Source organism: Crinia signifera, chromosome 6 (assembly GCF_055691185.1).
Source record: "Crinia signifera chromosome 6, ASM5569118v1, whole genome shotgun sequence".
Classification (NCBI taxonomy): Eukaryota; Metazoa; Chordata; class Amphibia; order Anura; family Myobatrachidae; genus Crinia; species Crinia signifera.
Window position 1 is genome coordinate 31,864,123 of NC_139222.1, and position 13,724 is coordinate 31,877,846.

At 39.5% G+C, this 13,724-nt stretch overlaps 1 protein-coding gene across 1 annotated transcript; it reads left to right on the top strand.

Annotated features, from left to right (window-relative positions):
- Window positions 1-373: 373 nt before the first annotated feature.
- On the top strand, window positions 374-11,814 carry LOC146007501 (uncharacterized). The gene is made up of 9 exons (XM_083145903.1): window positions 374-5,595; window positions 6,633-6,779; window positions 6,857-6,973; window positions 7,962-8,658; window positions 9,315-9,587; window positions 9,680-9,799; window positions 10,379-10,538; window positions 10,617-10,797; window positions 11,573-11,814. Exons 2-7 carry the CDS (start codon window positions 6,648-6,650, stop codon window positions 10,534-10,536), a joined length of 1,497 nt encoding a protein of 498 aa, XP_083002029.1. The 5' UTR covers window positions 374-5,595; window positions 6,633-6,647; the 3' UTR covers window positions 10,537-10,538; window positions 10,617-10,797; window positions 11,573-11,814.
- Window positions 11,815-13,724: the final 1,910 nt, after the last annotated feature.

The window sequence follows — 13,724 nt, forward strand, 5'->3', positions numbered from 1 at the left end:
CACGCTTCGGGTTGGCGTGGATCGTGGGGTGGCGTTAAAAATTTGGGGGGGGCATTTAAGGGTTAATGGGCTCTGTGGCCCATTTAACATTGATTCCTATGGCCAAATCGGGTGGATTGAGCCATTTAACAGTAAAATCGGGTCCATCGCGCCTTTTAACATTGATTCCTATGGGAAATCGGGAGCATCGCGTCGCGGGCATCGCGGGTACATTTATGTGCGGCCGCGACGCGACCGACACGATTTCCATGTTTAACATGGGTTTCAATGGGAAATCGCGGGCATCGCGTCGGTCGCGTCGCGGACGCACATAAATGTACCCGCGATGCCCGCGACGGGCGCCGTTCTAGGTAAAGAGTACCGTATATATATATATATATATATATATATATATATATACATACATACATACAGTATATTGGATAATGCCTTCAATCCGCAGTGTGTGCATCAGCATCTTGTCTGTCTCCTAACACTGACATATGAATGCTGGACGTCCCCCCCGCAGGATGAAACAGGGATACCCCTAGGCCACGCCCATTATATTAGGACACACCCCTTTACTGGCAGGCGCCCATCCTGCACATGGGGATGAATGTAATGCACGTACTGGGTGTCACCAGACCCAGTGTCGCCTCTGTTAGGAGTTGGCCAAAGTGGTAGTACAGTGAATTTATAGACCACAGGTATGGAAGGTAAGCCATATAGATATAGCGGAGGCTTGCAATATCAAGCTAAGGAATCAGCCTTGTGGAACTACAAGTCCCAGGATAGGTATATGATGCGCTGGGTCTTATCCCCCGGGCTCAGGCTGCCAGCACATGTTACTACATTAGCTGATGACAGCTCAGTCCTGCACTGTAATGTATCATCTACATCTGCAGCCCAACATTGCTGCACTAGTTACATTCTGCTGGGGACAAGGCCACAAGCATCTACATAACGGTGGGGGAATTGTAGTGTATGGGACAGGGATTATATTGCCCTCAGAAGCATTGCATTGCTCCATTGGGCGCCATCTAGTGGCCACTGGTGCGCAAAACATTAGAATCCCCCCATAGAGGTGAGGCCATTTATTATATAGGATAATTCACCTTTAAAATAAATTGTAAGAGTTATTAATGATAGAGTATAGATATGATTCTCACCTTTTATATACATATAAGGTTTAAGTTGTATATATGTTATTCAGTTCTATCACTGTCCCTTTAAATGGATTTTACTTAACATGCTTCAAGCAGAATAGATTTTAGTTTCAGTATAAGATGGAAATGTTTGAGGTGATTGTAAGAGTTGTTACCAAGGTCAGAAGATGAGCCAACAAAGATATTGCATCTGTGACATGGAGATAGCGTTTTGGAATGATTTGAGAATCAGACGGAGGAGGCAAAGTTACCGCTTGCTTATTAACTTTGATCAAATTATTTCTGTTATAAACAAACTTTTGTTTTGATGTCTCATTAAAAAGTAGGAATTTATTGCTTTAGCTTAAAACTTCAAAATAAATATTTAGGGGGGTATTCAATGTGAGGGTCACGGCAGTCGAGCTTGCTCGACCGCCGTGACCCAGTCCCGTTCTCGTTCAGCTCGACCGAGAACATGAAGGCGGGATTCAATGTCCCACCTGCCGGGGAGCGAAAAGGGGGCATGGCTGCGAGTTGCGGCCGGGAAGAGGCGAACTGCAGCCGGCAGCTCGTCACTGCCCGGCTGTTCTCGGCAGCACGAGCCCGACAGCTAGTGATGTCGGGCTCATTCTGCTGAGATACCCTGCTCAATGCTGTAGGGGAAGACAGCATTGAATAGGGCCCTGCGGGCATCTCCCCGATGGGAGGTGCTCGCCGGAGATTGAATATCCCCCTTAATGAGCAATGACGTGGATTGTATTCCACATTTTGGGTATAACTATGAGCACCTTAAGAATAAACTTCAGATCAGAAAGGTCGCTGAGATACTCTGTGTGCGTTATCTCTTCATTTCTGGTCTCCAGACGGCTGTCAATCATGGAACCTCTGACTGTACATTGAAGGTAGTTGTCAGACCCTGTGTCATCTCTCAGGGACCCTAACAGTTATGGGGGCCAGTCCGGAATATTCCAGCATCTCCCCACCTGACAACAAACTCCTCTGATCTCTCAGGAACCGCTGAACAAAAACCGGTAAGTGAGAATAAATGTGTAGCTTTCTACCTGCTCACTTGGTTCAGCGCTTCTTGTGTGTATCTGTGGAATGTCAGTTGGGAGGACCAGAGAATATCTCAAAGAACCCAATGTCTGTCAGAAGAAATTCTCTTTAAGGTAAATACTGTAAAGTGTTATATGAATAAAGTAGATTATGATGTTTGTAAATAATTTGATTATTACATAATTAAAGGGGTGTATGTAGACAGTGTATCTGTGTTGTTGTTTTAAGAATATAGAAGATCTGTGGTACCAAGTTTAGTAGCAAGTACTAAAGTATCATTTGGTAATGTAGAGAATTATAATGAAGTATACTGCATAATAGGCTATCATTTATAAAGGGAATTGTTGGAACAACACATTGAAGACGATTGCTCTAATATCATAATCTACTGTATTTGCCCAGGAATCCTATAGTCCCAGGTTTAAAACCCATTTGTCAGTATAATATTAAGAAGCTGCCACACACTCAAGCAGCAGATGTTAAAAAAATCCCTTATATTTGTAGCCCTTGATTTCTGAAGGCTTTAGGGGCATAAAGCATTTTTTTGTCTTGAGAACACTAAAAGAAAATACAAATGACTGAACGGTTTGAAATCCTGACTATCTGTATGTTATTGTTTATGGTTCTAATCTTCCTGGGTTATGTGGGATGCATTTTAGCAAAAGGATTTATGGGCATTAAGAAACTTCTTTGTGGAACTGAAAATATACAGTTGTATGAAGTCTGATAAATTATATGCTCCACACTGCCACTGCTATTTTCACTGTATGAGGTTGTGTATTGTTGATATTTCTATCACTATTCTTTTGAAGAATGCTACAGTTTTTATAAAAAGTTAAGTCTGTGTTGCTGGGAATCTATATATATATGAAGTGCAGCTTCCACGCTGCCGGCCATCAGCTGCTTCCACCGACCGCTCGCCATGCTACAGTGGAGTTACATCATCCGGCTTCCCATCCGGGTATTGGACCGCTCATACAACCAATTCACCCCGTGTGCCGCTGCGGTCAGGACCGTGACTCCGTCACTGACTACAGGCGGACTACACCGACTTGGTGCCGAGAAAAGTGAACGCCAGGTCTGTAAAGGTACATTACCTCCTTGAACAACAACTGGGACTATTTGCCGGTACCCAACGTGAAATAACACGGAGAGAGTGCGACTCCAAAAAGGGTGAGCATAATATACTTGTGACTGCAAAATTATCTTCCTGTGCAACTATCACTACAAACATTGGTCAGCCTAAACATATCATTTTTTCATACCTCTTCACAATTTTTTTGCGCACAAACTGGACTTTCTTTATTGGTACCATTTAACTATCATTATATGCATATTATTACCAATTTCTACTCATCAATGGAAGATTGCTGAACTTCCCAAATTTACCAGAACCTATAAAATCGGGATTCCAATTCAATTGATCTGTCATATACTTGACTTTTGTTTTTATTTATATACACTGTATAAATTGTATATTTACATGTTTATTTTTATATAAAGTTTATAACTGCAACAGTGTGTCCATCATTCAATTTCTCCAGCCGCATATATTGTGTTTTTAGTATTAACATTCAGCAGCGCAAACTCACTGCAACCTCCCCCCCCCCCCATTTTTTCTTTCTTTCAACGTGAGTCTAGGTGGACTCACAGAAGCGTTCGCAGCAGCTGATTTACCTATTTATTTACCCATTTTTCTTTAACATATAAACCCAATCAAGCTACCGAGCGCCAGGTACTGTGTCTAGGAGAGGCTCGTGTTAGCTCTACTCCAAAACACAAAAAACATTGTGATAATGATATCCTATACATAATGTATAAATATGGGAATTTCTACCCTTATATACTGTATGTCTACATAAACAGCAGAGCTGAAGGCTCTAGTACAAGGATGCTGTCTAAGCCAGTTGTGGTGTAAGGTCACAGCACACTGAGGAGCAGACACTTATGGCTATGGGCAATAGTATGGCTAATATCCTGCAAGGCAGGTAAGCCATGTTACAGTTATTTAGTACACCCGACCATCAGATGGACATAGAACCCAAAAGTGCTAAGCCAGAAGACACACTTGTTGCTCCTACAATAAGCCTCTGAGCAAGGAGGTAAGAAACAAGGAGCTGAGAAAGGGGTCTGGGTGGTGTCTGGGAAGAAGCGCTGTCTGCCAACAAGTCACTGGCAAATGCCCACATTATGCATGGCAGCATGTGTATAAAGTTATAGGTGGGAAACAATAGAAAACCCCTAGAGTCCACACAGGCCTTTGCAACAGGCTGAAGTGTACATTATAGAACCTGAGAAAAGGTTGTAAAAGCACACAATGTACCCACCCTTTTAATGGAAACAAGTGATCTTCACCCAGTTGCTCAGGGTCTTAAGATATGAATTTGCCCTTGTGTGAATACAGACATACAGACACTGGCTGGAGAAATGGCTTTACAAGTCAGCAAACACTGAGGCTGCAGTCTAAAAACATATTCAAAGGTTATTTGATAACGGGAGAAATTAAGAGAAATAGGTGAAATACTAGTTAATATCGTATAAGGCATCAGTTGAATGTTAGAAGTTATAATGTATATATGGTGATTTAACTAAATGTCCATTGTCAAGTCCTTTGTCTATCCAAGATACTAATGTAGATATAAGTTACAAGCTGCAACTTGAAGACTGAGTGACTCTAAAGGAAATACTTCAGAAAAGATCTTGAACCCTGATTTGAAAGTCCACGCCAAGGTGTGCTGACTGCACCGATTGTATCAAAAAGTGGCAAATAAGGACATTGGGATACAAGAAAGCCTCAAAGGAAGTATTATCCAATCATTGTACTGTACCATGCATAAATACAGTTTAATAGGTTCAAAATCTGATAAGGGTCTTTTGGGATGTATAATGTCTTCTGCTGCATTAACGGTGATTATTGTGACCCTTGTTTGGTCATTAATAATAATCCAATGTAGTACAGTATGACAATTGCCAGAAGTGTACATATAAGTGGGAATGTGCATTGGTGTAAAAGAAGCTTGTTTTAATTACTTTAATGACATATGAAGTTGTTGAAGCCATTGAGAACCACCTATTCCAAGTTAAAGGCGGGTATGCAGAGATATCCGATAACTGTATAAAATGTGATATGTTTTATTATTCGGTTAATTCGCAATGCAAAGTGATTTCACTTACGCGAAGTTTTCGTGTATTCAGACTTGCAAAGTGAAAAGATATTCACCCGCGAAATGTGACCAATGAGGTGAAAAGAGGGAGTTGCACTTTCCGCATTTCCGCTCTACGAAGTCTATATAAGTTTTCGCTCCTCGTGATTAGACGCCATTTTCAGAAGAGGGAGGAGTACTTCGTACACGGACTGCGGACTCCAATCCTTTCGATAGATCATAGAGTGTGGTCCCGTTGCTGTGTGGGAGTGGTAAGAACACGTTAGACTTCACTATGTTGTTTGTTTGTTTATTTGTTTGTGCGTTGTTTTAATTTGTGGCTTTTGAAGCAGATCGTTTAATATGGTATTCTGCTTACTTTTCCAATTGCTCACATGCTGTTAGGACATGTTCAAGAAGCGTGGTTTGTCATTTTTTTTGCTGTACTTTTCAGTAAGTGGATGGTGGGCAAGCATAAGTTCATGGTAATGGGCCTTATTTTGGTTCATTCTTTCTGACAAAATCCTTCTTAGATGGGCAAAACCATGTGCACTGCAGGGGGGCAGGTGTTACTTGTGCAGAGAGAATTAGATTTGGGTGGGGTTTTACTTCAAAGTGAGATCTATATTGCAGTGTAAAAATAAAGCAGTCAGTATTTACCCTGCACAGAAACAAAATAACTCACCCAAATCTAATTCTCTCTGCACATGTTACATCTGCCCCCCTGCAGTGCACATGGTTTTGTCCATCTAAGAAGGATTTTGTCAGAAAGAATGAACCAAAATAAGGCCCATTGTGCTCTAATTCCATCTAATTTACTGGCTGCATTGCCAACCTGTTTTTAATAAGAGAGGAGCAGCACTGTACTGATGTGTGTTGGGTTTTTGATATACTTGCTGAAATCAGTCACATGTATTTCATGGTCGTGCACGCTGTTTGTAATAATGTGAGCAAGAGGTGGCCATCGATTACATGTGCTTGCTCTGCTGCTTCTCAAGGTGCTATTAGTGGTCCTTGCTTGGTGCTTGTCACATTCATGTTGTAAGTAGCACAAGAACAATGACAAGGGTGTGTCCGATGTTTGCCTTGCAGTAAGCAAACGGTGTCCCACTGCTGCTCTGGATTCTGCAACTTTGGTCTCCCTGCCATCAATGATTTCTAATCACCAATGATGGCTGGCCTTTTTTTAATAATAGAGGTGTCAGCGATGATGTGAACAAGAGGTGTCCATCTATTGGTTTAGATTCAACAAATAGTACATGTAACTCCTCTATATATTATCAACCTAATTATTGTCATTGCATTTCAGAGAAAAACTGAGGTCATGTTTCTTGGGAATTGGACACAGTCACCAAATGATGACCATTCATCAGGTCAAACAAGTGGTGAGGATTTGTTTGAAATCAGAAATCATAAACATCAGAAAAGTAAGAGAAGACTGCATCCATCCACACAGGTATGTTTTTAGATTTTTTTTTTTTTTTTTTTTGCTAGAAAGATTTTTTATTCCATTTTTATTTTTCTTTTCAATAGACTTCAGAAATGGAACAAGCACAAATGTCTAGTTTATCACCTTCTGATGTTTCTTTGGTCAGTGAAGAGGAAGAATGGCAGCCTGCTCCAGAAATTCAGCGAAGAGTATCGAGTCATGTAAATATTTTTTTGAGTTTTGCATATATTATTTTTGCTTAACGTGCTAGTTACACAGTGCAAGCAAAATTTAAATCCCCACAACTAGATAGATAAAGTATAGTGATGTATTTTAAATACTCTTAACAAACAGTTACAATGACAATATATTCCTGGATCATTGGTAGTGGAGGTTTTTTTTTTCCATAATGTGATGAGTGTAGATTCTTTTTGAGTGCATCTTTCCAAACACTGGTACACCAACTATAATTCTATGCCATCGGCTCATAATAATTATTTAGATTTATTAAACGTAAGTCCAGATTGTTACTGCGGAACCAATGTAAAATTGGGCAAGCGAAAAAATTTACCTATGGCCAAATTTTACATGTCCCACAGACCACAATTTCTAATAGTACTCCAACCGTGATGGTTTTTTACTATGTGAATTGCCATTGGTTTGCTAATGCCATTCCATGATCTACACCAATCCAAAGTGTGGGGAGTGTAGTGAGCCAATTCAGGGGACACCCATAACTTTACAGGTATTCCACGTTTCTTCGATGGCCTGTTGCGCACGCCACGCTTCGTGCTCGGTGACTCGCTGTGCTTTGCCCGCTAGATAAAAAGGACTACACGTACATGTGGATATTGTGGACAAGGTTGGGAGGACGTATGCTGGTGTGTTGATCATGGCATGGCGTTAACAATCGGCTTGCAATGTACCAATTATTTAAACATTAGGGTGGGGTTAATCTTAAAAATCGAGTCTCAGGGACCATTTCCCACTCGTATCTACTGTCAAAGTTTGCATAGAAGATATGCATCGCATGCCACTACAATTTGATAGTGTAAGGGCTATTTTGTAAATTGTGATTGAAACATCTTTATGAAGGTTAACAATTGCAGTGGTTGAGTTTGATCGGGTACCATTAAGATATGTTTAGCAGTGGGACCAGATATTACATTTTTGTCTAAATTTCCAATAATCAAATTATTTTTTTCACAGAAAAGAAAAATGCTCATCCAAAATTTTGAAAGCAGAAGAGCCAAAAGAAGACATTTGAATAAGCGAAGTTTTGGAAAACGCAAACAAAATGGACAACAGCAAAGCCAATCTCAATTGGTAAATCCTATGAGTCAGGAAGGAGATGGTACTCCTCCAGATGGAAATCCTTCTCCAGATCCCAATCCCGATGATTTGGATGAAGATTTGTCAGGTCCAGAGAATAATAAAAAGAACACTAGAGGTATTCGATTTAGTGAGACTGAGAATTATGTCTTGGTTGAAGGTGTTGATGCAAAGTACGACATACTGTTTGGGCCAAGAAGAAACACAACTTCTGCTAAAGAAAAACGTAGATTATGGAATATAATAGCAGATAAGGTTACTTCAGTTTCCGGACACAGAAGAAGCGCTAAAATATGTTTGAAAAGATACAGCGATTGCAGAAGGCAAACAAAAAAAAAAATGGCTGAACAGAGGAGACACGAAATAAGTACTGGGGGAGGACCAGAACTAAACATACGATGGCTTTCTTGGGAAGAATTGATTAAAAGAAGACTCAATCCTATTATGATTAAAGGTGTATCCGGGTTCATTGACTCCAGAAGACAAGGCCAAAAAACAATGTCTGGAGAAACTGAGGAAAGATGTCAGAAAGTTTTAGGTACTCATGAATCTGAAAGAAGAAGGATGCGAATGGGTAAGTAAATTTTGCTACTATCTTTGGAATTGGTATTACAATACTATAGAGTTTCTGATGCACACTGTAGTTGGATATGGTTTATGGGTCATAGATCACTTAAAATTGAGTAGTTTGAATTTAGGAAGGCTAGACTCAGACATTCTCTGTAAACATGGCCTCTACTCTGTTGTCCCTCTTTGTGGTTCATGGTCCCTCACGTTGGAGACTCTTTGGAGTTGTTTTTGAAAAATGCACTACAAATTCTCATATGTAACTGCCTAAATGAGATCCCAAAACGGGCCAAGATGGCCTTCTGCATGCCTAAAGAGTCCAATTCCAGAAAGCGGTTAAATGATCATTGAAGGGTGGAACACTGTAGTGCTGACACATACCAGCCTGGCAAATCAATACCTGTGGGGGTGGTGGGGGGTTGGTAGGGTTAGGTGATGAACAATGATAAAACACTGTATGGACCACCTTCCGCGTTTCAATATAGGATGCCATCTTGGTTGTGTGTGATGGTGTCCAAAATACAAGTGTGTTTTATTTGCTTGAACCACAAATTTTAACACTGGTTTTTATTAATTTGATCATATGATGGTATTGCAATGAACTATATTTTCAAATGAATAGCTACCTGTATATGATTTTATTTTTTAAATACGTTTTATTAGTGAAAAAATCAAGAGATGTACAGACAACTGGACACACTTCCAGAGCAGGAACTAATCTACAAAAGAAGAGACAGCTACACACAACTGAGGTGGAAACACAACAAACATCAACTTTGGCCAACTTATTTGAGGATTCGGATCGGACAGAATCAACTTTTCTTGGTTTCGAGAGTAGTCCAATCTTGAATGTAAACCAGTCAAGAAGTGCAACTGAGTTAATGTTGCCACCAACCAATACTGCTAATTCAAAATCTCACATGAATCTTGATAAAGGTAAATTATTTATTTCTGTCATTTTTTTTGTAAATTTTTTTTATTCTGTCATTGTTACCATGACACTTATTTCATACTGTTACAAATTGTAGACACACCACCGGGGACAGGGATAGTAACCTGTGAATTAGATGTTGGACCTGATATTTGTATTCCAGACTCAGAGGATGACAATAATGCAAATGTCCAACCAGCTGTGTCAACACCTATAAGTAAGTAAGCTCAATTAATTAATGATGTAATAGAATGGAATTAAATCAAACAGTAAATTAAATTGATTTTTATTCCAAATTGAGAAGACCAGCAGCATAACAATCGTACCATTGTTGATCAAGACATTGAGAACATGGCCTCTCTCATTTCTAAACTTACAGACAGGCAGGATGAGTACTGTAAGGTCATGGATTCAAGGATGAATTCAATTGAGACGACACTCAGAGATCTCATCACAAACACAGTTCGTGATTTGATAGTTACATTAAAAGATAGTGAACTCATCCGAATTAATGACAGGAAAGAAAATCGATATGTTTTAAATCTAATGGCATGTGCATTATCCAAACTAGTAGACAATACTTCATGCCTCTCGCAAGGAGTTAACGATATGAGAGAAATCAATAGACAAACATCTTCAAATTCAATTCTGATTTCAAATAATCTAAAAATGTTGACAGACAACATCAAGCAAATTACATCACTGTACAGCAATACCTTTAAAAAAAAAAGAACAGAATGTGTGAAAGAAAACACTCTTCAAAATTATCCGTCCACATCGTTTTCTCCATCTCAAGCTTACCAGGGTTTTAGTGGAATTGACAGAATGACAGAACATCTACCTAATACCACATCTGGTTTACCAGGCAAGACTGTGGAAATTCAGGCAAACATTGGCCCAAACATCCCTGACGAAAAGCTTCAGGATGAGGATGATTCGACACAGATTTTTTGAAGGTAATCCAACAAAAAGTGATATAAATGAGCTACTTCTTGTATTGTAGTTTGTATGACAATTTTCTCCATAATTTACAGGTTAAACTAACAAATTCAGAAGTGGTTTAAAAGAATGCACACTGTTTTAAGTGCAATGGTTTATGAAACCATCGTTCAAGGAAAAGTTAATGTTGAAGTTCTTACAGTTGAATCAATAGTTCATGAAGATACAGATGTTACACTCAACATGCTTACACATACTTTGGAGTCAATTTGAAAAGTAAGTAATAATTTTATTAAATGCAGCATGTTACCATATGCTTCCTTTGTGATCGTCATCCTACAGTTAATTGGATGATGGACCGCGAGCACCTATTGTCTTGTGTGCCCAAGCATGAAATTTGAAATTCTGATATTAAAAATACTGCATGTATTCCACATACAGTAAGCTGCATTCTTAATCAGACCCGCCTCCCATACCTTATTACTCAATCCTCCCCCCACCCACCCACCGGTTCATTACTACTCAATACCTCACCCCCTGTTCCACACAACTCCCACTCGCCCGCAGTACTAAGCTCTCCACTACCACCCTCACCTTCAATGGACTAAAATTTTGACTCTAAAATTGGGATCCTTGCTAGTAATTTCAACACCCCATAGTCAAAAAGTCCCCCTTGACCACAATATTAGTCCCCCTTTTGTTAACGATCCAAATATGTTCTCTATTTCAAGTACAATATTTGTCAATATATTCATTGCGTTTCTGTCCAATGGCCATTCCAGGGTGTGGGATAATGTTATGACGTACCCCCTTTTCGATATATAAAAGATCCTGGCTACTACAATTTGTGGTGTGGGGGCCCGAAAGGTTTGGGGGCTGTGAACAACCTACACCAACTGTTGGTGGTTTATTATTGTCTGAGGACAACTGCCCAGACAGTTAACCTTTCATAATATTAACAGATTGCCATATTTAAATTAACAAATATTGTATGTATGTAACCATTTGTTTAGGATTGTTTTAAAATAGTTCTATTTTTCCATTATTGCAGGTAACATCGAGGTTGAAATTTGAAATAGTTAAGGAAAAACTGCAAACAGGATAATGTATCAAAAATCAAAAACATCTAACAACAACCATAAGAAACACTGATTGGTTAGCGGAACATCAATATTTGAAGAATGAAACAACAACTGATACAACGATATCTGAATGTTTAGCAAAAAATGTTATGAAACGAAAAATAATATTTTAACAATTTTTGTATGCGTTGCATTAAAAGTTTAGCATAAATACACTCTTTCAGACATTTCTTTTGGATTACAAAATTTATTACCATGATATTGATGCAAACAAATTCTCAATTTTTAACTTTGCTAATGAATATAACCATGAACAGAGGGGGCTCATCAGCTTAAAAGCGGGCAACAGCAGGTACAATTAAACACTTCCCCATCACATACATGAAGGTAAATGGAGACAAATATCCTGACGGAGACCCTGTGAGGGAGGAGAGGATTAGACCGGACAGCAAAGGTAAGTTCGCAGCTCACACACTCCCAAAGACACACAAATTTTAGCTGTCTAAAAACTATGCGGTCACATACGCAACACCAACTCACCTGGTGTCATAAATGGGGTGTGGAAAATAATAGTGTCCAAATGCCAATGCAACGTCAACAACAGTGTCGAACTAACAACAATCTTGAACTCAGTAAACGTAAATTTATTCAGAACAATAAATGTAATCCAATATGAATCCAACAACAATCAGAACAGCACTCTGTAAATAAAAAAAAAAAATTAATTTCTCATCAAGTTATTCTAAAGTATACCTTCCATTAAAATAATACTCACATGCAAAGAAATGCTGGATAAGAAATCGACGAGATTCTGCTCCTTCATCCATGCCCGCTTGTAATACTGAGGAGAGATCCCCATGCCGAAAAACTCTAGCATCTATATTCACTGGCAAATTTTGTGACACACAAATGTTATGCAGTATACAGCACGCATTTATAATGCCACAAACTTTGTCAGGTGAATACAAAAGAGCACCACCGGAGATGTCTAAACATCGGAACCGGCTCTTAAGAACACCGAAGGTACGCTCTATTACACCCCTCGATGTTATGTGTGCCTCTTGGTATCTTTTCTCAGCATCAGTAACGGGATTAGGCAATGGGGTAAGTAGCCACGTTTTGTTAGGATAACCCGCATCACCTGCACAGAGAGAGATGAACGTATGTAAAAAAAGGGCCCCTTCTATGTTTCTCCATCTCTCTCACAACATACATACCAACATACAAAAACAAAAAATATATATAAATATATGCACATAGTACACACATAAATATGTTAAAACTTATCTAAAACTACATACATAGACACAAACATACATACATAAATACATACCTACACACCTACAAAACACACTTACCTAACAGCCAGCCATCAGGCATTCTTCCATTTTCAAAATCTTCGAAAAGGGATGACTGGCCCAAGATGAAGGAGTCGTGGGTCGACCCAGGAAAACCCACAACCAAATCCAAAATGTGCATATTAGAATCGCAGACCACCTGAACATTTAGGGAATGAAAGTGCTTTCGATTACGAAAGCATTCCTCTGATTCCCTAGATGGCACGATTCTCACATGAGTGCAGTCTATCGCGCCCAATACATTGGGGAATTTGTATTTTTGGAAAAAGCCAAATTTAAGTTCTCTCCATTCGCTGTCAGAGTCAGGAAATCAAATAAACTGGGTTGTTAATTTGCGGAAAGCCAATATGACCTGAGTAATACAGCGTGACATTGTTGGCTGTGAAAAACCACATGTCTGAGACAGTGTAGGCTGGAATGTACCTGACGCAAAAAACTGTAATGCAGCCAGCAGTTTCTGGAAACCACTGACTGCATGTTTAGCGCGAATCCGAGGCTCAAGGTCTGGCTCCATCAGCTCATACAGCAAATATATTTCCCTAGACGATAAGCGAAACGTACGAATCACTTCCGCCTCGGAGAGAGACTCCAGTGCACGCCTAATACGATATTGGCGTGCACGTGGAATTTGTAAACGTACATCTGACTCACCCAAAGGTGTCACTCTCTGACCACGACCCTGATGTCTCCGACGTCGAGACCTTAAGTAATTTGTCAAGATCAGTAACATCAAAATCGAGGTTGAGAATGGTTGAGAATATCT